The sequence below is a fragment of the Leuresthes tenuis genome, unplaced genomic scaffold (genome assembly GCF_036924035.1).
Source record: "Leuresthes tenuis unplaced genomic scaffold, fLeuTen1.0.hap1 SCAF_23, whole genome shotgun sequence".
NCBI classification, from domain to species: domain Eukaryota; kingdom Metazoa; phylum Chordata; class Actinopteri; order Atheriniformes; family Atherinopsidae; genus Leuresthes; species Leuresthes tenuis.
Genome location: NW_027325377.1, coordinates 21,475,837 through 21,498,037, shown reverse-complemented (window position 1 = coordinate 21,498,037; position 22,201 = coordinate 21,475,837). Strand labels below are relative to the sequence as shown.

The 22,201-nt window shown below is 40.0% G+C and overlaps 1 protein-coding gene across 1 annotated transcript; it reads left to right on the top strand.

The window, feature by feature from the left end:
• The first annotated feature begins 639 nt into the window (after window positions 1-639).
• Window positions 640-18,579, top strand: gpr37b (G protein-coupled receptor 37b). Its single transcript, XM_072377851.1, has 2 exons — window positions 640-2,314; window positions 13,790-18,579. The coding sequence occupies exons 1-2, from the start codon at window positions 1,265-1,267 to the stop codon at window positions 14,606-14,608; spliced, it is 1,869 nt and encodes a 622-aa protein (XP_072233952.1). The 5' UTR covers window positions 640-1,264; the 3' UTR covers window positions 14,609-18,579.
• Window positions 18,580-22,201: the final 3,622 nt, after the last annotated feature.

Genomic DNA, 22,201 nt, shown 5'->3' with positions numbered 1-22,201 from the left:
CATTTGTTGCCTCCTCCACATATTGACAGATGTCACTACAATTGGATAATCAACCTACTGTAGCTTTATTCTTGTGGCTTATTATGTATAAGGCTGCAATACTGAGAATGTTTATCATATCAAAAGTCAGCTGAGACACAAATGAAAGGCACCTTTGGAAAGGGTTGTGCTTGCAGCCAGGCATATTGAGGATGCGAAGACTAAACTTGAACTAAAGTGCGATGACTTAAAAACTATGCCGTTTTCAAAAATAATCTCAGATTATATTTGTAAAAATGTAAAACTGCATATAAAATAAATAAATAAAAAATCCCTGTGACTTAGAAATAAGTGCATCTCGCAGTGTCGCTTTTCAGTCAATTACATTACATATCTTAGGTGAAGTGCTTTCTTGTGGAGTTGGCTTTCTGTTCAAACAAGTTTATATCTCTCTTCTACACGCCTTTTTATTTTTTTATTTTTTTTTAATGCTTTTAAACAAATTGTATTTGACGGCATCAGCTTCAATATTAGTCAATAGATATCCCAGCGCCGCCTGTGCGTAAAATTTACAGAAAACTGGGAAATGTATTTATCAGCACGTCCTGTCGGGCGTGGCAGGTTTGCATGCCGGGGGGGCTACAGCCATAGTCTGCTCCGGGGCTGCTGGATGCTCCATGATGGATGAGGAATGACAGATCGGGGTTAGCCGCCAGGGGAGTCCATTTTCTTCCAGTACACGGTCCTAACCAAGCAGAAAGCGAAGGAGGAGAGGCGTCGGCAGCAGAAGAGGAAGAAACAAGATACAGAGAGAGAAGTACCCGCTTTCCACTACCTCTCTGTCACTCTCCCTGCTTTCTACTCCGGAGCACCGCATTGGCGCTGCTGTCGACCCAACCCAGAACTACCGAGGATCTGCTGGAAACTGGATGCAGCGCAGATTGCCTGCTTAGAAATACCTCTCTATCATTTTGCTTCTTTCTCTGTGAATCCGGACACTGATCCTCTGTCCTGCATGGTAATGTTAAGACTTTGCAAACGGGAGTGACTGAGAAGAAGCGACGTCTTGGAGAACATTTTAGCGGCATAGTGCTTAACGGCGCACTGGGATAATACTTGCAAGTTTGCAGCGGACACGTCACAAATGTAGCTTGTTTCTTGAAACCCGAATCTATCCTCTGTGTTGTTTTCATCATGGATGTTGACTGAATGGCTCTCCCAGCTGCCATAGAGGTATGAGGATGCACTCGTGAGGACTAAAACTGCGCTCAGCAATTCCTGGATCATGCAGATTTTGCCGCTTAGGACGTTATTTGTGTTACTAGCCCACACACATGTATTGTTATCCCTAAAAAATTATGTTGAAGTTCGCAATAAAGAGGACAGCAACAGCAGCGCGTACTCCGCCAGGACTTTCCACGGGTCGCTCCGGGAAAGTCATCAAAACAAAGCCCGAGACCGCGCGCTCTCGCTGGGTTATGCCACAGGTGCGTCTCCGGCGGAGCTTCAGGCTCAGCGACCGATTATCGAAGGGACCCTTAACTCCACTCACCCTTGGAAGAGGGTAATTGCTGGAGAAATGAGGCGCGTCGGACACAACAAACGCGACTTCAATAGGACTGTGACACCCGTGGAGGATCCCAGTGGCGTCTCACACTGGGACGCGACGCGCCACCATAATAAGAGGATAAAGTTGAATGGCGGTCTTAGTAGTACGGGGACGCCAGCAGGTGGACACTACAATGTGGCTAAGCCCTCTTCAATAGACGGAGGAGGGGGACCAGAGGAGGGCGACAAGCACATAAGAGGCACAAAAGACGAGCAGAGAAAAGCCTGGAAGAGGGGGAGAAACTTGCAGAACAAAAGCCCAGTTATGGCTCAACCTCACGCGTCGCCATGGGAACCCATCCCCAAACCGGTGGCACTCACCTCCACCGACCTGCCCTTTGACCTTTTTACCAGGAGGACCGAGTTTTTCACTTTCAAAGAGGAGAACCCGTGGGACGCCACGCCGATCACCCCTCCCAGCTCGCAGGATTTTGGGGGCGAAATCAAGAACCCCTTTTACCCAGTGACAAGTGAGACTTTTGGCGCTTACGCGATCACGTGCGTCTCCGGCATAATTTTCCTGGTGGGGATAGCGGGCAACATTGCTATCCTGTGCATCGTGTGCCAAAACTACTACATGAAGAGTATCTCTAACTCCCTGCTTGCCAATTTAGCTGTCTGGGATTTTGTGCTCATCTTCTTCTGCCTGCCTATGGTGGTTTTCCATGAACTGACAAAATCCTGGCTGCTGGGAGAATTCACCTGCAAAGTGGTGCCCTATGTGGAGGTAATTCTGCCCCATCCTTTCTCCTATTTTTTTCACTCTTCTCCCAAGGTCTCAGAAACAGTTACTTTGTATTGTTGTGGGGATGTACTGAAGCAGTGCCTTGTACCCAGGCTCAGTAAGCATCTGCTATCCACCTTGTTTGATTGCGATTACACCTCTAAATTGTTGAGACACAATATCTGTTGGATTTTCAGCCATATAAGACATCTAGGTTACACACCAGTGTTGCATGCATACAAGAACATTTGAGTCAAGTCTGAGTTGAGTGCTGATAGGCCTGAGAGTACTCTGGCTCAACTATAAGACATCACTTTGCCAATAACACAGTTGGTCACTTGTAAAACCTGCTGCAAATCAGTTTCACCTTGCCCTCAAGGTATTAAGATACACAAGCAAGAACCAGGAAATTCAACAGCTTGCTATGTCACATTCCAATATATGTAGTTCCTCCTGTTGCTTTTAGTATACACACCTGACAAAAAAACTGTGTGCAGATAGCCTCTGTTTGCAAGCAGGCTGTCTCCTTCTCCAGAATATAAGAGATGCTACAACATGCTTATGTCTTTCCTTTGTGCGCTTAGCTACTGCAGTTACACCGGTGTCAAATGAACCTACTGACACGCTTTTGTGTGAAACAAAAGTTTCCATCTTAATCTTGTTTTGAAAAGCTATTGTTACAGCAGTTTCAATGAAGGACTGAGTTACAAAATGAAATATGAGGGAGGAATATGTTATGAAAGAAAAAAGCAAGAGAAGACAGGCAGAGCTCTCTCAGGTTTGTATAACCAAGCAGCAAGCCAAAACAGGTGATGAGACCAGCACTTTAAACCTCACACACACACCAACTTTCAGGACATCTCTTTTTTAATTGAAACTCAAGTACAAACTCTGACAATCATTTTTGGCAGAGCATACTTCTCTCAGTTGCTACTGTTGTCAACTGTTTTTTTTCATGTAAAGTGTGACATGATTCATTTTTGGAATCCCAAAGTCCACAATAAGTCTGGCATCCTTGATGAACAGGTGAACCTAATTTTTGTGTTTTCTGTCAAAACCTACCGGTCAGCTATATATAAAATATAGCTTGTGTGGATATTTTCTTTCTTAATGTGAAATGCGTAAAGGCATAGGTCTTCAGACATCGTCCTATATATATTTATTTGCAGCAGCCCATCATTACACACCAGTAAGCAAAGATTATATTTGGAAATGCATCCTTGTCATTGAGCACATACACTGTATACAATATTAATAACATGCTGCTCTGTTGCACAGTAGGATATGCTGCAAACACTTGAGAGTGCACATGCTTTAATTATTGTAGGATCAGAGAGAAACAGACACCCTCCCTGTGTTACTGCATATGAGCTACCCAAGGACCACAGGATATTATTCAATAACATAAGTAGCACACTTGCAGTGCATGGACCAAATGGCTATTTTTGACACAGAGTAGGTGTTTGTGATGAAGTGGTGCTCATTTGTCTCCATGCGTTTATTTTTTTCACGTGAAGACAAATATTTCAGGGCATGTGCGCAGGATCCCGTCTCTGTTTATCAGAGTGTGTGTGCATGCATGTGTCAAAACAGGCCATGAGTAATGCAGCCTGAGGCTAACACTTTCCCTGTGGAACATTCAGTCAAAAACACTCACACATACACACTGGGGTGACTTCATTCTTCATTTAACCCAAACAGAGTCAAAGGGGATATTAACATTTGGAATAAAAACACACACTCAGTTGCACATGCATGCATATGCAGCACAAACACTTCAGATGTGCAGGTAAAATCAGAAGGGTGTATAGATAATGTACGAGTGTCCACTGAGAGAAGAGCCTCCTGTGGTGCTGCCTCCAGTAATCCTTATTTGGCATTCAATGGAGTGTAGAATTGTCCAAACCTCGAAGAGAAAACAATTTTCTAGTGTGGAGATGTGAGCAAACGCAGAAAATAAATGCACAATATAAAATTGTGGGGGAAGTCGACAACATTTCAGATACGCTTCCCCTCATACTGCTGTTAGTACAGAGCCTTGCACCTGACAGTTTATAAGGATAAAACTAGGCTAAACTGAAAAACAAGTGTTTGTTAAACACTATATTCTACAGACGAAAGTGACTCGTTTGTCAAAGTTCTTAAAACATTTTTTTTTAAACTACAGTATGCTGTAACAGAGTTATTTTGAAAGGTTTTTGTCTCATTACCTCCAAAAAAGACAAAAAGAGGCTTACGAATCATTGTTTGACAGAATGCTTTTCCAAAGATTGAACAGAAGTAGCAAATGTATGCATCTCTTACAGTAGAGCATTATTTCGAAGCATAAAATGCATTTGTTTGCTAAATTACAATGACTATGCTACCAACAGCGATATAGTGTTAGTTGCAACCCTTATTGCTTACAAAATATCTAAATCTAAACCTTATACATTTTATAACATGCATTCACAGTTCTTTCGGCTGCTCATGAGGTTTGTCATCCATAATATTATAATTACATCTATGAAAGAGTGTAATGACCAATCCTGCATGCAGAGCTGTGTTCACACATCTCTTTTTTTCAACCTGATCTACAGCTAATGGGCAGTTATCATCCTGGGACAGAAAGCTGCAAACTCCATGCTGATGCATTCCAATTAGTATTATTCCAATTCCAATAACACTATCACTATGTAGCATGTTCTGTATAGTTTGACATTATGGTCTGCATTGATTGATAGTACAAATGCCCCAATATGTATTTCTAATATGACAGTGGAGGAAGACATTAGTTTGACATCATTAGGATGACATGATGCAAAATCCAATTTTTGATTGTGTTTTCCATAAATCATTTTGTTTTTGTAGAAATGTAATTTCCAGAAAGGTTTAGACATGGCAAAACGTAAATAAAAACTGAATGCAATGAACTGCATTTAATTCAAGTCCTGTATTTGATTGCATGGTACAAAGACCATCGGGTTTTTTGAAAATAAGCCATATGGTCACTTTGAATTATTAATACTTGGGATGGGGTGAAAAAAAATAAAAAATACACAAGTCAATGTTAAATGTCTCATTTCAAAGTGGCACATAAAGGCCATAAAGTTTCAGCCATTCGCTAGTGGTTTTCAGCCTTTTTTCTTGCATAAAGACATTTTGCACCTGATTTTTTCCACAGCTTATGGAACTTTATTCTGTGGGTAGATGAAAAAGGGTTCATCACTCTGCAAAAGAATGTGTGGGCAAATAATTAAACTAAATTTCTTAAAATATGCACATTAATCAGTCGGATATTGCAAAAATCAACCTTTAGGCATCATTGGAAATTGAGACATGATTTTCTTGTGTAAACCACTGCATGGGCTCAGGAACACTTCTTGGAAAACAAGCTCGAAAACGCAAAAACAGAAACAAGATCCAGGATTGCTCCCACCTTGTCTTTACTTGAACTAGAAATTTGTCATGTGATCTGATGCAATAATAATTTTTGATTCTTCGTAATTATGGATATTATAATGCTGTGGGCCTGCTAGGTTGTATTCAGTACACGGTTCAAAAGCCAGCATCTGTTGTGGCATTGTGATGCATGACTTCACATGAAAGGGATAACCTGTGCATCTTTGAAACACCATTAATACTGTGTGATCCATACAGGTTTTCTACCACTTATTTAGCTATTGAAATTGTGTTCCAGGAACCAAAATATTAATTCCACATTTTTAAGTGTTATTAAACTGTATTGATTGTGGCTACAATGTCGTTCACAGGTGGCTTAAGCTTACTTCTCACTTTTTAGTCCAGTTCTTAAAAATCTGTACAGCCAATTTGCTTCGTTAGTTTGTGACGCATATATCTGAAGTCCACTGTGTGAGCTGTACAATACCCAGCAGTCAGAAACTGTAGGCTGTCTCCGATGTGGCACAGTGGGCTTCAGCAGGCAGAGAGAGAAGCAGACTATTGAGGGAGAGCAGGCTGAAGGAAGTGAGAGAACAATAGATTGGTGGAGGGAAAGAAAGACAGAAAGAAGAGAGACAGGACATGGCTACATGGAGCCACAGAGGGCCAGAGGGAGACCCATGTATAGTGCTGAAATTGGTGGTAATGGCAGGACATATATCAGCTTGACATATTCGCTATTCCATCACACACACACATACATGCACAAACACACACTTAAAAGAAACTAAATTAGGATCACAACTTGGATTGCTCTGTGTGCCTGTGTAATGTCTGAGAATGTCTGGCTATTTCACAGAATCAGGGGAGCCCAGATGGAGTTCCTCTCAAATCCTCCTACATTCCAGAACAATAACTTTTCAGTCAATCACAATATTAATACTGACCCTTTATGGATATTTCCACAGATGCCCACCATTTAACTCTATGTTGGCAGTACATGAAAATAGGTCACTTCTCTCACATTGAATCTGTATCTTCCTCAGTTCTACATATCTTTTTTGTCACACGATCTAGCAAACTATCTCTTATGCAGACATGCACACACTAACACACAAGCAGAGAGTCAGTAGAGTGTGCTGATCTTCCAGATGGGTGGGATGGCCTTGCCTCTACTGATCACTGCCCGCGGCTGTCCTGCCCCCCCCCCCTCTCTGCATCAGCTATCTGTGATTAAAAACAAGCCTGAGGGGGAAGACACATTCACAGACAATGAGGGCACACTCAGAAACAAGTTTCTTTAAGTATCAAATGCATGTACTCCGTTTACAGCACAGACGGTAAATGCACAAAAGTACTACTATAGAGTTTGTGCCCCATCATTCTCAGTCTATCTGCAAGGCACGTGAATAATGCTTAATTATGTAAATTATTCAGGATATGTAATTAGCAGCTCTACATTATGCATGATGGGAAGTCCATTCACTCAGCTTTTTGTCCGTGGATGTGTAGATATTGTGTTTGTATGTGATGAAAGAAGAGCACACAACAGCTTGCAGTAAAGATTTGGGTTGCTGTTAGGGTGCAATTAGCCAAACTGATCATTATCCATGTAAATATGAAATATTCATTGGATGGTTACCATTATGAAGTGGGTTTGCTGGTGAAATAAAAACAGCACATCAGTTTTAGATCAACATGGAACAGGTCAGCATGTTGCCAGCCTTCACAGATTTGAGCAGACTTATGGCCTCTAAACTTGACTCTTCCAGGCAAGAATCAATGACTCGGAACCGGTCTCCTTCAGCAGCTTTTGTAGCTGAGAGCAAAATTTATTTACTTTTTTTTTTATTTATTTATATCCAGTGGAAATTCTGCCACGGGTTAGGATATAATTTAATAGACGAGAAATGTATTGCCTTGAAGAAACAGCCCCAGATGCTTTTAATTCTGTATGACAAAGACAAAAGGGCTAATAATACCTGTGTGTCGGCTCTATTGACCTTTGTGCATGTACACATACAGTAGTAGTATTGATTTTCTTCTAAAATACTATGAAAACTAAATTTACAGTTTCTAACAGAATAGAAAGTAAAGCTTGGAGGTTCATTCTCACATTGTTTTAAACTTTAAAAAATGTCATCACAAGGTCAACCTACTCATAGGGTTCAAAGCATTCGAACAAGTCTTCAGAGGAAAAATTCTCGACTTAAATCGTTTCACAACTGAGCAGTTACCACAGCAACTGAGACCTCCCACCCTCTGAGGACGGTCACAAGATTTGGTTGAACTGCTTGATACAAGACAAAAATGCCACACCAGCAGTGCTTCCATTGTCATCGATTTCTGCGGGAGTAGGTTTGATTTTCCTCAGGCAATTACCGGAGACCAACTTATGCAAAGATTTGCAAGATGAATCAGTCAACTTGATGGAGTGAATGGATTCAACCATAAATTGAATGTGTATTGAGAATGTTTCTGCCGTTCCATAGCACAGAATGCAAAAAAACAAAAAAAAATCCATTAGATTCTATAAGAAGGGGGCAGGAAGCAACTGCCCTATAGCGTTTTATGCAAAAAGTAATCTTTTTGTGCACAATGATGGATTTTGCCTGTCTACTATAAACCCACAGATACACATGCCCATATATGCACCATCCACACGAGTGGAAACTACTTCCAGAAATTGGGGTGGCTCATAGGGTAACAGAGTGATTGAATTTATCAAAGGAAGAAAATATAATGGTTTACGCTAACCAAGTATCTTGTCTAATGAATGCAGCTCTGTCATTTGTAACAAATTAATTTCCTTGAACAGGAGTTTAAAATTCGGCAAGTTATGATTCTAATTGTGGTTAGACTTCCTACCTCAGATCTGCTGTGCTACCGCCATGCTTAAATGATGGTCTACAGATTTTTGTACAATGTTCCTTCCTTCTTATTAAAATGATTTCCAGATGTTACACTTCATGGTGCATTATAAAGGACATGTTGTATTAGTGTTTGACTCGCAAGCAACAGCTGCTGCTTTCACACCTAGATCAGAGCCGGGTGTACAGTGGCCGGCTGAGCTACCGTTTACGCGAAGTGCAGACTATGTTCACCTGTTGCTATGCTGGCGTATTTATGCTGTAGACCCACCCCGATGTTTCTTCTGGCATTGACGTGGAAATCTTGCACCATGTCAGACCTGCAGAAAAACCTTGCTTTATGGCACATTATGTTTTAGCCACGGGTCTGTGCACTGAAATAATTTAATCTTGACCGTTAAATAGGGTTCAGTTTCCATCAGCACATCTTTACACATAAAATGTGGAAAGAACCAGCAACCGTTTTATTTTCCCATCATTACAGAGAAGGATCCAGGGAGCATGTGTACTGCATGCCCAAATTTTCTTACAGTTCTGTGACGGTCAGTGGAACATAAATAGTTTAGCAACCTTCCCAGAATGTCTTTTCTCCCAAATGCATGTGCAGAAACAGACACACACTCAAATAAGCTTGGGTTCAAACCCTCATCACTTCTCCATCTCTCCCAGAGATGCAGCCCTGTTGATGGATGGTTGCTGTCAGAGTCAGAGCCTCTGTTTAGAGGGATGGTCTGCTGGAGCCTGTACTGGGTCACACACACAGCCTACAATAAGTACCGCAGGTGAAATAGCCCTTTCTGCCTCATTACTTTAAGACTGTATTGTATGAATGCAGTCATGGTTGTGCTTTGTTGTGCCTCGACATTAGCCCATATATCAAATGATAACACCTTTTACCCCTGACAGTGGCTGTAATAACACACTGGCTGCATATGCTCCGCCTGTCCTTGTTAAGACGCAATTAATGATAACGCAAGTCTTTATGCCACCAGCAATCAGAACCTTCAATCAAGGATTTAATGGATCATTATTAAAAACAGCTCCTGGGGAAAATGTCTTTCTCACCTGCTATGCAGATAGACCGTCGGAACATGAGAAATATGTTGCGGTTGAAAGGTCTTTTCACGGCTTTTCTTTTTCTGTTGGGCTCTTGAAACCTTGACTTGAGAAGTCTGCAGTCATGAGAAGTGGTTTTTAAGTTTTATTCAGTAAGTAAAGAGGGTAAAAAAAAATAATAATAATAATAAAGGTACGCAAAGATGTACAATGAAACTTTTTACAAATTTTTACAAAAACAGATTTGCTCTCCTTGTATTTCAACAGTTTAGGAAGCTATCCATAAAAAGTTTAAAAGCAAAAAAACATGACTTACCACCTAAGTCTGAGAGTTAGGAGGCAGTTCCAGTATAAGCATTTTATAATAGTTTGAAGAAGCCCTCATTTCCACTCTTTATGCTAATATTAGCTAACCAGCTACTGGCTTTAGCTTTTCATCATGGAACATTCATGACAGCTTTCAATCCTCCGATTTGAATTTCAGCAAGAAACTAAATCAACGTTTCCCAAAATCTTGAACTACTCAATTTCGTCTGCCTTGTCCATCTTGTTTCATTTGGATTTTCAGTATTATTTACAATGGTTAAGGAAATATTCCGATCTATTAGTCTACTTGAGAACCAGCACAGCAAGTTGGATACTCCATTACAAGCAAAAGTTCAAGTACAAGTACTAGCAACATTTAATTAAAGTAAGTTAAAAATGTTACTGCTTTGGTTTCTCTGATAGATTGTTGTGTGACATTAATTAATCTCAATGAGCCATCAGTGTGTGAGCAGCATGTTACTGTCGTAGGTGCTGGTGGTGCAGTTTGTGTGAACTACTGCACGTACCGTTATATGTCCATGAATACATCCGATCGGTAGTGAGTTGAACGATAGCGGAAGAATTATAAAGGATTTTTTTTAGGTTAATACTTTAAAATTAGTGCAATTTCAAAAGCTTTTTATGTTACTTGTAGTGCAAAATATTGATTTTAACTCTAAAGCATTGAAATGGAAACACATAGGGAAAGTGCAGCTCAAAATTCTCAGTCTAAATTAGACTTATGTGGGGTCGTTGGATAAAGGAGTACTTTCCACTGCAGATTATTTGAGCATCGTTCGGAATAAGTCATTATCAGCCCTGTTTTCTTGCTTGCAGGTGAAGTGAACATGACAAGGTCAAGACTGCTGTTGGGACCAAATGCCACAGACACATCTTTAATCATTTGTTATGTCATGGCTTGTTTCTCTCCTCCTGTCACTTCACACTGACACCAACTGTGTCAAGAGTTATTTCTTTCATTGACTTACCAATTACTTTCTTCTCTCTTATTCCTCTCTTTCTCACTCCCTTATTTGCATATGCCCCCTCCACAAACATACAGCTTCACCCACTCACCGGCTATGACTCTTTGACTATCTTGCTCCCTCATCTCCCCTCCAGTACAAAGCTATACTTGTTCATACTGCCCTTGCTCTCCGCCTCGACACGCTGATCAAAGCTTGGTTTCCCAGGCCTCCGTGTCAGCCTTTAAAGCCATTCCAGCCCTGTTGTTCAAGTCATGAAATATTCACCATGTGCAAGCACCTGTGCATCTGTACCAGATGGTTATGAGTCAGTCAAAGAAAATAAATAAAGAGTTAGGGACAGTCAACCAGCATTTTTTTTCTAAATTATTGTGATTAATTGGCTCTAGATGTCACATAAAATCTCCTCATGCAGCAATATGTTTATTGCAGTGTGCTGTAGTGAAAGAGCACACAACACACCCAGTGAATGGTGTGTAAATTAATATGTGAATCACAGAATGCAGGAAGATTAGTCCAGCAGGAAGTGGCAGGTGTGTTTTTTTTTTTTTTTTAAATCCTGCTTACATACAAAGTCAAGTTCTTTTTTCCCTTTCCCATATTGTCTTTTTAAATGCTGGAAGATCTATCAGGAGCAAAATATGCAGTGAACACCAACAAAGACATGGTCTCAAACAGTGAAAAGCTTTCATGTGAGGAACTACCAAACATTTGCAGCACATTATTAACTGTTTGATAATGGAATCATGCTGAAAAATCAGTGTGGTTGAGAGTGAGCGTCACTCCATCCTCCATGTAGACACTGAGGCTTGATTTGAATATATATCACAACTAAAGAAAGGAAGGAGATGAAGAAAAAGGACAGTGAAATATGCTGCCATGGTTGCTCACTCTCCCATCATCATTATCTCCTTTTATCACAGTTGTTACAACTGTACAAAAAACATTCAATGTTGCAGGCCGGAGGAAGCATGGACAGGATGGTTGTCTCAGCTTTCAGAAAACATGAGCCAGTGTTTTTCCTATGTTTAAGGAGATAAAGGAAGCCTTTATATGCATTTAGAGAATTTAACTACCTTTTATCATGCTTTCCGCTTTGATACTTCTGGTTCGCTTAACTAAAGCCTTTTTCTTTTTTTAACACCCACTAACAGCTGGTTCCTGAGTGGAATGTGAAAGTGTTTGATCACCACTGTATAAGCTCCATCTTGGTACTGCAACAATGGGAAAAAAATTTACAAGGATGCTATACTCTTAGCAAAAAAATGCACACAGCGCATGTTTTCTAGTTGTGAAACAACTCAAAGACAATAAGAGATGATATTGATGAGATATATATATATATATATATATATATATATATATATATATACACGTCGTTGGCTTTTCTAATGCTTTTAGGAAAGTTTAGCATCTTTAAGTTGCCATCAAAATTTTTTTGCATCCAAAATGTTTCCAATAAAAACTAGAAGTTAGGGAGGCTGCCCCCGCTCCCCACTTTGTTCCTATGGGTCAGTTTCACTGGCCTGATCTAACATATGCCCCTCGAGTGCAGCATGAGTCCAGAAAATGACACTCAGTTGATACACAGGCAGCGATTATTATGTTTGATTATTGTGCTGCCCCAAATAAACGATTGACTATAATCAGTTAAAATGTGGTGGCATGATAACAAGTAATAAACCTTTCTTGTCCAGAAGTCACTTTGATCACATTTACAGTGAACTATGCTGGATGCTCTGGGTCATTATTCTTTCCCAATTACCCTTCATAGTGCCGTATGGTTGCCCTTCATTAGGCTGGTTAAGACCTTCACGTGTGTCAGGGTTAGCGTGTGTGTGTGTGTGTGTGTGTGTTTGTGTGTGTGAGAGGCCCACATACACAGAACATCTTGCACTGTGTGCATCTATATCTGTCCAGGAAGTATGTGTTTACGGCACTAAAACTGTGGCTCACTGGGGCCATCTGGGGAGCTGGCTGTTGTAATTGAATTTTATATGAAGCAAGGGATGGAGGGAGGGGTCTATAAAGGGGAACAGAGGGTGAGGAGAAGAGTAAAAGATGAAAAAAAGAAGATAGTAAGTGTCAGAGGGAGAAAAGAGTAGAAAGGTAAGTCATGATAGAGTGGGAATCAGTGGATCTGGTGCCAGAAAGAGACGGATCACATAAGAAAAGAGGTGCACACAGACTCCATTGCCAGCAGGAACATGTTGCAGGGTACCCACTCCACCAAAATGACTGTTAATCCAACAGATGATGATGACATTTGGGTATTCTCTGACAATTTGGTTCTTCACAACGTGAATGTGAAAGAGATTTACTTACTACATTATAAACATCTCCTCTTAGTTAGATTGGTGCATTTGTGATTTCCTCCTTTAATTTTCTTTCTCTCACACACACACACACACTTAAAGTGCTATTAGGAGCTTGGAGCTCTCCTTTGCTCCTCTGTTGCATGTAATTGCACCAGTGCCAGGTGTACCTTAAGGCCAATGCCATTAGTGTGTGACCTGCTGTGAGATGATGGAGAAATCTTACGTTACCGACAGCCACTCTATCTATTATGAAGAAATGGAACACGTTTTGAAACACAGATAATTTAGTCTCTTTTTTTTTCCTGACAGCCAAACGGCTCTGACTATAACTCAGAAAAGTGTCACAGTTTATAACTGCCCAAACATCAGTCCACCACAAATTATTGTAGAATATCATTTGTTAACTACTCCAATGAACAGTGCTCGTGGGGCAACAAGATTTAGTGAAATAAAGCCTATGAAAACTACTAGGAGCAATGGCTCAACAGTAAATGAAAAGTCAGTGGTTGAAATTAAGGTAATTATAGGGTTATAAGAACCTGTCTTTTTCTGTTTGCACAGGTGGCCTCCCTGGGTGTGACCACATTTACCCTGTGTGCTCTGTGCATCGACCGCTTCCGTGCTGCCACCAACGTCCAGATGTATTATGAGATGATAGAGAACTGCACATCTACCACTGCCAAGCTAGCAGTCATCTGGATTGGTGCCCTCCTCTTGGCCCTCCCAGAGCTCCTCATTCGACAGCTTGTGGTAGAGGACACGGGACTCCCTGATGAGCCTCCAGTTGAACGTTGTATTATCAGGATATCCACCTCACTCCCCGACATGCTCTATGTGCTGGGCCTGACCTACGAGGGTGCCAGGCTGTGGTGGTGCTTTGGCTGCTATTTTTGTCTCCCAACCCTCTTCACCATTGGGTGCTCACTGGTGACGGCACGCAAGATCCGGCATGCAGAACAGGCTAGCGTGCGCAGCAATAAGAAGCAGATCCGGCTAGAGAGCCAGATGAACTGCACTGTTGTAGCGCTGGCAATTGTTTACGGTGCATGTGTAGTGCCCGAGAACATCTGCAACATAGTTTCTGCATACATGGCAGCTGGTGTTCCTGAGCACACCATGTCTGTCCTACATCTCCTCTCCCAGCTGCTGTTGTTCTGTCGGGCCGCCGTGACGCCAGCGCTGCTGCTTCTCCTGTGTCGCCCGCTGGGCAGGGCCTTCCTGGACTGCTGCTGCTGTTGCTGCTGCTGTAACCACGCTCCGTCCTCAGCTACGGCCAGTGACGATAACGAACACGAGTGCACCACCGAGCTGGAGCTGTCACCTTTCAGCACTATCCGCAGGGAGCTGAGCAACTACACACCTGCTGGCTCTAACTGCTAAAGTGACATTCCTCATCAGGGAACTAGCATTTCTCAATTGTGGCTAGGAGAGATTTGCCTTACCTAGTCCACTCACATTTTTAGGTAATAATAGGTGCATGAATGAAATCGGACACCATAAAAAATTAGCAAAGCTTAGCCAAAAGTCTTACTAAATTTTCAATTTGACAACAACTCTATAACACTTATTTTCCAGGACAGCTAAGGAAAAGCTAAATCTTTTCACTCACAGCCTGGGGTGCTACATAAACAGGGACAATACATATTTTTAGCAATCCTGCCTGAAACCTTTAAGATTTACAGGCTTTGTATTCCTAACAATCTCTGGGTAGATCTCTGGCCTCTTAATCTGTCTCATTCCTGGTTCCTCAGAAATGTACTCGATACTGAAAGGGAAACAGAATCAATATTTATATTGTACAATGTTTGTACTGGAACAGCAACGTAGTTTGTCAACAGTTTGTGAGAATAAATGTATTTGGTCATCATGAATTATATTTATGTATGAGGGAACCTTGTATCAATTAACTCAAGGGAGAAATAATCAAAGACCATCACCTTAAATTTAGAGGACTTAGATAGTGAATTAGTTTGCATTTTGTATAACAACTCAGATACAACATCCAGCTAAACATGTAGGCTCACACTGCCCGTTAAAGTACTTAACTGCGTTTACAGACTAAATAAGCTGCAAATGTACAGTTAGAAGAGAATAACATTGAACATACAGGAACAAGGCTTACGATAATTAATACAGAGCAGGGTATCTCAGCGGCTTTGACGGTTTGTGAAATAAACACAGACTAGAGTGTGCATCAGAAGACTCAGATGTAGACAGTTACACTCTGGACTGTATATTCAAAAATATCCAGTCGACTCAGACATAACTGGGCTGGTCTCAGAAGTACAAACACGAACACGAGTGGAATTCAGAAGGTTTTTATTTGGACTAATTGAAGATGAATTGGAGTTGAATGAAGCTGAATGAAACACTATCAATTAAACTGAATATGGATGGAGCGGAAAGTAAAGAAAAATAACTGAAAGGGATGGACTCGGGATGAACTGGACTGACATAAGAGGTATCTAAACCACACTGTTGTATCATGTTACGCCTTACACTTTGGGCTGTATATATATATATATATATACACACCGTACACTTTCTTCGGTGCTCTTATGATGAATGCGCTGTAAACAACAAATCCATTGGTTCAACTTATAATCACAAGGAACTGAGCAGCGTACTTTGTTTCAGGTCGAGAAGACAGATGATAGTTATCTGTAGCTCTTGAGGCATGAACAGTGGTTTGAACAAGAGTTTCATTGAGCTTTCACACAATTGAGAGATCGGTTTGTCTTTATATGGAGTTAGTTCTTTGGTAGCACTTTACTTTATGGCTCTGTAATTACTCATATACTCGGTCAGTGGTTCAAACAATGTCGGTTCACTAATATTGTACAGTTTACTAAATGCAGTGATACAATTTTATCCATAATTCCATTATAACTTTAACTTTTTTTTGACAAAGTAATGATTTTAATTTATAATAAAACCATATTATTAACTTTGTGTCAGTATTGCAGAATTTGACTGTAAATACTTATAAACTGTAGGATTGTAAATATGCAAGGAATTGTATATTTGTATGAATAATAACTGCAAAGTTCATAGTAAATACAAAGCAGCTGTTCTATTTTTGTTATTTATTTGCAGGTTATTCATTTGTGAACCATAAAACAGAGTGCTACTCCTAACTCAAATAGCCGTCAGATCATAAACAAAACTCTTTATTGTCAGTGGGTATTTTTGGTGAGTGCAGACACATTGTGAAAATAATTCATTTTAGCTCCAACCATGTGCATTGTCTGACCCTATCCTCATGTTATTACCTAAACTCAAACTTTAGCCACTTCCTGGCTAAAGTGTTCTCATATTAAATGCTGGTCTCGAGCTGCTGTTACACAAAGGCCCACGGTCGGAAGTGTAGCTCATGAGTCTCATTTCCCTTCTGTCACATATAAGGGCTGTACTTTATGGGACACCATTATGAGCCCTATTTAGAGGCATGAACAAAGGCCTTAAATGACTGTTTCAGTTGGATGACTTGTTCCAACAAAAAAAATGACACGTTTGGAATTTCAAATCCAGCTCACCGGACCCATCTCACAATTAGTGAAAAGCTAGTCGTACCTTTAAAATGAGTAAAATAAAAGTAAAATAAAATGTGCCACAGACGGCATCCTAGTTGGTTTGCTAGCATAGCTGTGAAAATCTGCTTGTCAGCTCGTGCCATTGGTGGTGGCTGGCTAGAAATAAGAGGCATATATTGTCTGTCTCCATTTAAAATTAAGGATTTCATTATGTTCTGCATGTATGGTGAGGAGTTTTAAAGGTTGAATGAGTTCCTTGAGCTTTTAAGGAGAACCAATGAAGTGTTTTCACAGTACATACATCTACAAGTGTATTGTACTGTAAATCTGTTTTCTTAAGCCTACTAATCATACTTGGGTCAGAACAAGGATCAAACCGATACATTATTTATTAAAGTTCAGACACATGGAATTTTGCAGAAAACTCAAGATAAACATTTGGTATATATATAATATATATATATATATATATTTTAAATGCTCTCAATTGGGAATCTTCAAAATTGATTTTATTTGAATTTTCAAAACTGACATCAGTGAGTTCCGTGATGACCCAGGTCTGATGTTCACCTGTATACTGTATATTACGATGAATCTTTTACATATGATTCTGCACTGCCAAACACCTTTTCTCTGTCTGTCTCCTGTGCTCTTGTGGTAGTAGCACTATCTCTGGGTGTCTCTCTCAGCACAGAGGCCAGTTTACTTTTAGGGCCGTCATTAAAAGAAGCAGAATCCTTCCTTGAAAACATAAATCTGCTGTCAGCCCTTTGGCTCTGAAGAACTCCACATTAAGAGCTCACAGGTGGATGCAGCCTCTGGTTGGCGCTGCCTTCAGTTCATCAAGTTAATAGTGTTAATGGGCAGGAATGAGCAGCTCTTCGATGCAAAGCCCTGCAGCCTGTGGAAAACTCTTCATCAGCATCACTATCAGGGTATTGCTGGCCACTGTTTATCTGTCCTGTGATATTTTATTTATTTTCTAATGTAAGTTATAGTGAGGTAGCCTTGTTGTCTACCACCTGCTTAATGATGGAACCTCTCTGTAAACTGGCCTCTAAACTTAATCTCTTTTCTGCATATTTCTGGAAGTATAGCTCATAAATGGCTCAGTGTGTAGTAATGTGGTTGAAACTATTGATGAAGTGATTCTTGTTAATCAGTGACTTTGTGAGTATTCTCTTCACTCTGAGCTAAATGTGTCTGTATTTGATGCCTAAAAATGTAAGCACACAACCACTATTGTCTCCATGTCTAGTCACTGGTTTCTAAATAGCTTTTTATAGCCAAAAAAACTGTCCCTTTGATTATCAAAGACTTTTATCTGGAAAACTGTAAATTAAAATCCTAAATGTTGCTGTTTTGTAGATTTTCTTGTGTGTTTAGTGGATTTCTGCTAAATTATCTCCCAGACGACAGCAAAGTTATGGAATTATTGTGCCATTGTCTTCATTCTTTTCACTTGACTAAAACCTGCTTAGACCATTTAACTCTCCAGAAAATGCAAACCAAAATCAATCACATTCAAGTACAATGACTTTTCTCAATGAAAAGAGAAACAGGAGCGAGATAAACATTTAAAAAAGGAACTTTTTGCATATTCATACATTTCTTATATTTTAATGATGCAGATGAACATGCATTTGTGTGCTATAGCCAAGCTCATACTTTTTAGATACATCATTTCATGTTTTTGTTGAATCAACTCTAATCAGCACTAAACAGAAAATCTAACTTTTAATACTTGACAGTTCAACCCATCACTGAATCGTACCAGCAACTCAGGACCTTTTCACTCAGGAACACTGATATATACAGTTTCTGTTTTACACTTCCAGCATAGATAAAAATGATTAAAACAATTCAACATTTGTGATCTCCCTATGACCTTTATTTATTTAATTTTACACGTTTTGCAAAGCTGTAGCTGTTCATTTTGCTCCAGTATTACAGATTCCCCTTTTAGTTCTGACATCAGAAAATGATTTATTTTATAAGCTCTATATTAAGGCAAGTGAACACACCTGTTGGAACACTTGTTCCACAACAACGCTTATAATGCCACATCAACTGTTAAGCTGTTAATACTAGAATGACACTCAAAGAGGGCAGTTCTACACGAAGGCCAATGCAATGTCTTGTCATTAGAAAAATAACATTTTAAATTTGACTAGTTTTTCTTTTGGCCATTCAACACCTCTGCACCAAGTTCCAAAAAAAAAAAATGTAGCTTGGTTAGCTTTTGTGTCATCTTGCTTACAGGCAAAGACAAATAGGTAAACTTGTCTGAAAGCTGAAAAAGCCACCATAAAGACACGTTGACTGACAGGCGATACGGTTGCTAGACATTTCTGGTATACTGTCAAATCATCACTGTCATTCAACTGAGGAAATCAAACAGGAGGAGGAAATCAAAACAATCCAGTGACTGACAATACGTGTCACTACATGTCACATGTATCTGCACTCGAAAGCCTTCTAAATATTCTCCAGCAGTCGGAACCTGCGAACAGCAGAGAATCAGAGCTGCTTACTGCACCAGTGTTCGGACTTCTTTTGTTACTTTGTCCTAAATAACAATGAATAGTTAGAAAGTGATGCCATGAAATATTCTAATGTAATAAAATGTAAGGCTAAATATGGAGAGAAAAGAATGACTATGCATTTATTGAAATAAAAATGCAGTTTTACACTCCTAAATGTTGCACAAGCTTATCTACAAATATGAAAAATCCACACTTTAAACTTTTCCCCTCCTTGGAAGTGAGTCGGTGTGTCCTCATGTCCTAAGCGCCTTGAGATTCTTCTGCCACAGCTGTAGTATGCCAAAAAGTGTCCTCATTCTTCTTCTCCTTCATATAATAGGGAACTGTTTAAAATATTCATCAGTGATGTATGACTGTGTTCTGTTCTCCTAACACATCCTACACACCCTCTCTGGCTCCTCTCTCCTGCCTTGCTTTTGTCTCTTGCATCCAAAATGTTACACAACGATGACGTTAGCAGCTGACGTCCTGGGTCTGTGGTTAAGATAAGAACAGAACTGTTTATGCCTCCTGTAACAGAATTAGCTGTCACACCGGAACACTGTGCAGGTGCCAGAAGCTTCCACAACAACCAAAGATGTCTCACTAGGTTCTCTAGAGGACACTGCTCACTCCCACTGTTATGAGGAGGTGGTCTGTTATTTTATCCTATTCTAAAACAGAAAGTGAGGGCTGAAAAGATGTAGGAAAAGTGAGAAAGATGCACAGACACACAAATTATTAGAATGACTCAAACACTTCGAACATTAGCTTAAGAATCTAATCTTCTAAATGCTTTAAGATGGTCCTAATTTTCATGCACAATATCAAATCAGCTGCTCATTTTGTACATTGAACCAAACTCCATGTATCTGCCAGTTATCCCTCAAAAAAAAAAAAATAAAATAATTAAAAAGCTTAAAATATGCACGTTTGATGAAATATGAGCAAACACAACACAATTCAACCTGTGCTGTACCAGTATTTCAATCCATCACCTCCCTTGGTATAGATGAAGCCCTGCCTTCAGGTGTGTGTGAGGATATATTTGTGTCCTATGCTGGGGGATTTCATCCCAGAATTGCTGACAGTCTGAGTGTTTCTCATCTCTGCAATTTCGGCAAAACAGCTGGCCTCCTGCCAGTGCACTTGCTCACGCTCAATCAGCCTCAATCAGCAACATGCTTGCTAATGTGTCTGCAGCATAGCTGTGTGAGAGTGTGGAAGTTAGGGCGTGTGTGTGTGTGTGTGTGTGTGTGTCTGGCTGTTTGTGTTATGGTTTCATAATGGGAGAGACTGTGTCCTCTCGCAATAATGTCTTTTCATAATGAAACACACATCGCACCTTTAATGCAGTTTCTCTACAGTTAGTTTCCAGTCCGTTTCAGTGTCCGTCAATTTTGAGCTCTGAAGAACCAATTTGGGGTCTAAATTTCCACATCAACGATTGCTTTTTTTTGCCATTACAAAGAGACAATGCCATAACAAACACCACAAAGCTTTACGTGACATTTGAAATGACTAATGGAAGTTAAAGGTTTGAAATAAAGAATTTAAATGGATAGGGACACACTACGAATGTGAAGGGTCACTTGATCAGATGTTTACTTCTCGGTTTGTAAGACATTATCTGACAAGACTATATTCATCAAGATATACCAAGATGTACGAGTTAGAATTGCTTCTGCAGATTTCTTAAGTACAAACAGCCTGAAGGCAGTATGCTACTCCCATGCATATATAATAGGACAAGGACAGTGCTCCAATTAAACAGCCAGGTTGAACTCCTGACTGAACCATAGTTCGACTGAACGGGGCATGTAACAGTAGTGATGCAAATAATTTTGACTCTGAGGAAACTAATTGTTGGAGTCTCTTCTAAATAAATTAAAAATTTCAGCTGCTAAACAGTCTGGTCTTTGTTGTGCGATTCTCCTCCTCATGAAGAGCCATGAATTTTCAGTGGAGCATAGATCTGTACAGCAGGCCATCCGGTCAAGCACATGCACGCACTCCATCTATGAAACCGTGCTGTTGTAAGCGGTTAAGAATAAAGTCTGGCACTGTTCTGCTGAAATCACCAAAGACCTCTCAGGAACAAATGTTGCTTTGATGATATTATAGGTCTTTAAAAAATTACAATATACAGTACGCTCGTGCATCAATGGTACTCAAACATATGCAAATCATCTATGCCATGAGCACTGATGTACCCCCGTATGATCACAGATGCTGTGATTTTGCATCTTTCGCTGATAACAACTTTTTTAGGTCTCATCTTTGACTTGTAGAAACAGATGGCCGTGTTCCCCAAAGCAGCTAAAATGTCAACTGATGACTACAGAACACAAGTCCCTCGTCTTTCTGTCCGTCTGAGATGAGGTTTGTTTCCAGAGAAGTTAGCTGTGTGACAGGATACAGTTTCAAGTTACATTTCTGGATGCAGAGCAAGACTGTGTTGTTCCTTTTATACCCAATCCTGGCACCCACATCTGTCTTCAATTGATCCGATTGTAGATTCTTCCAGAACTTTTAAAAGTCTAAACTTCTGTCTTTACCACTGTCTCATTTTTTTTTAAAGTGTGTTGTTGACAGTCTCTACATTTCTTTATATTTTCTAAATACAAATAAGTTGAAAATCATTTCTTTTTTTCTTGTGTCCATTTGAAAAAAAGTTTTATTTGAACCACATTTGTTTAGTTTAAATAAATAAAAACAGTTTATCTATGTATTCTTTTTAGTTCAGACTATTAACCTGAAAAATGTTACCAGTACCATTTTCCTACTTGGAAACATCTTGCGTAATATGTTGTGTATTTGGAACTCTGTAGGTTTTGCCGTTTGTTCACACATTCTTCCACCTTTCTGGTTTTCCAAGGGTAAGTTGGAATTAATTAAAAACAGGAACTTACAGC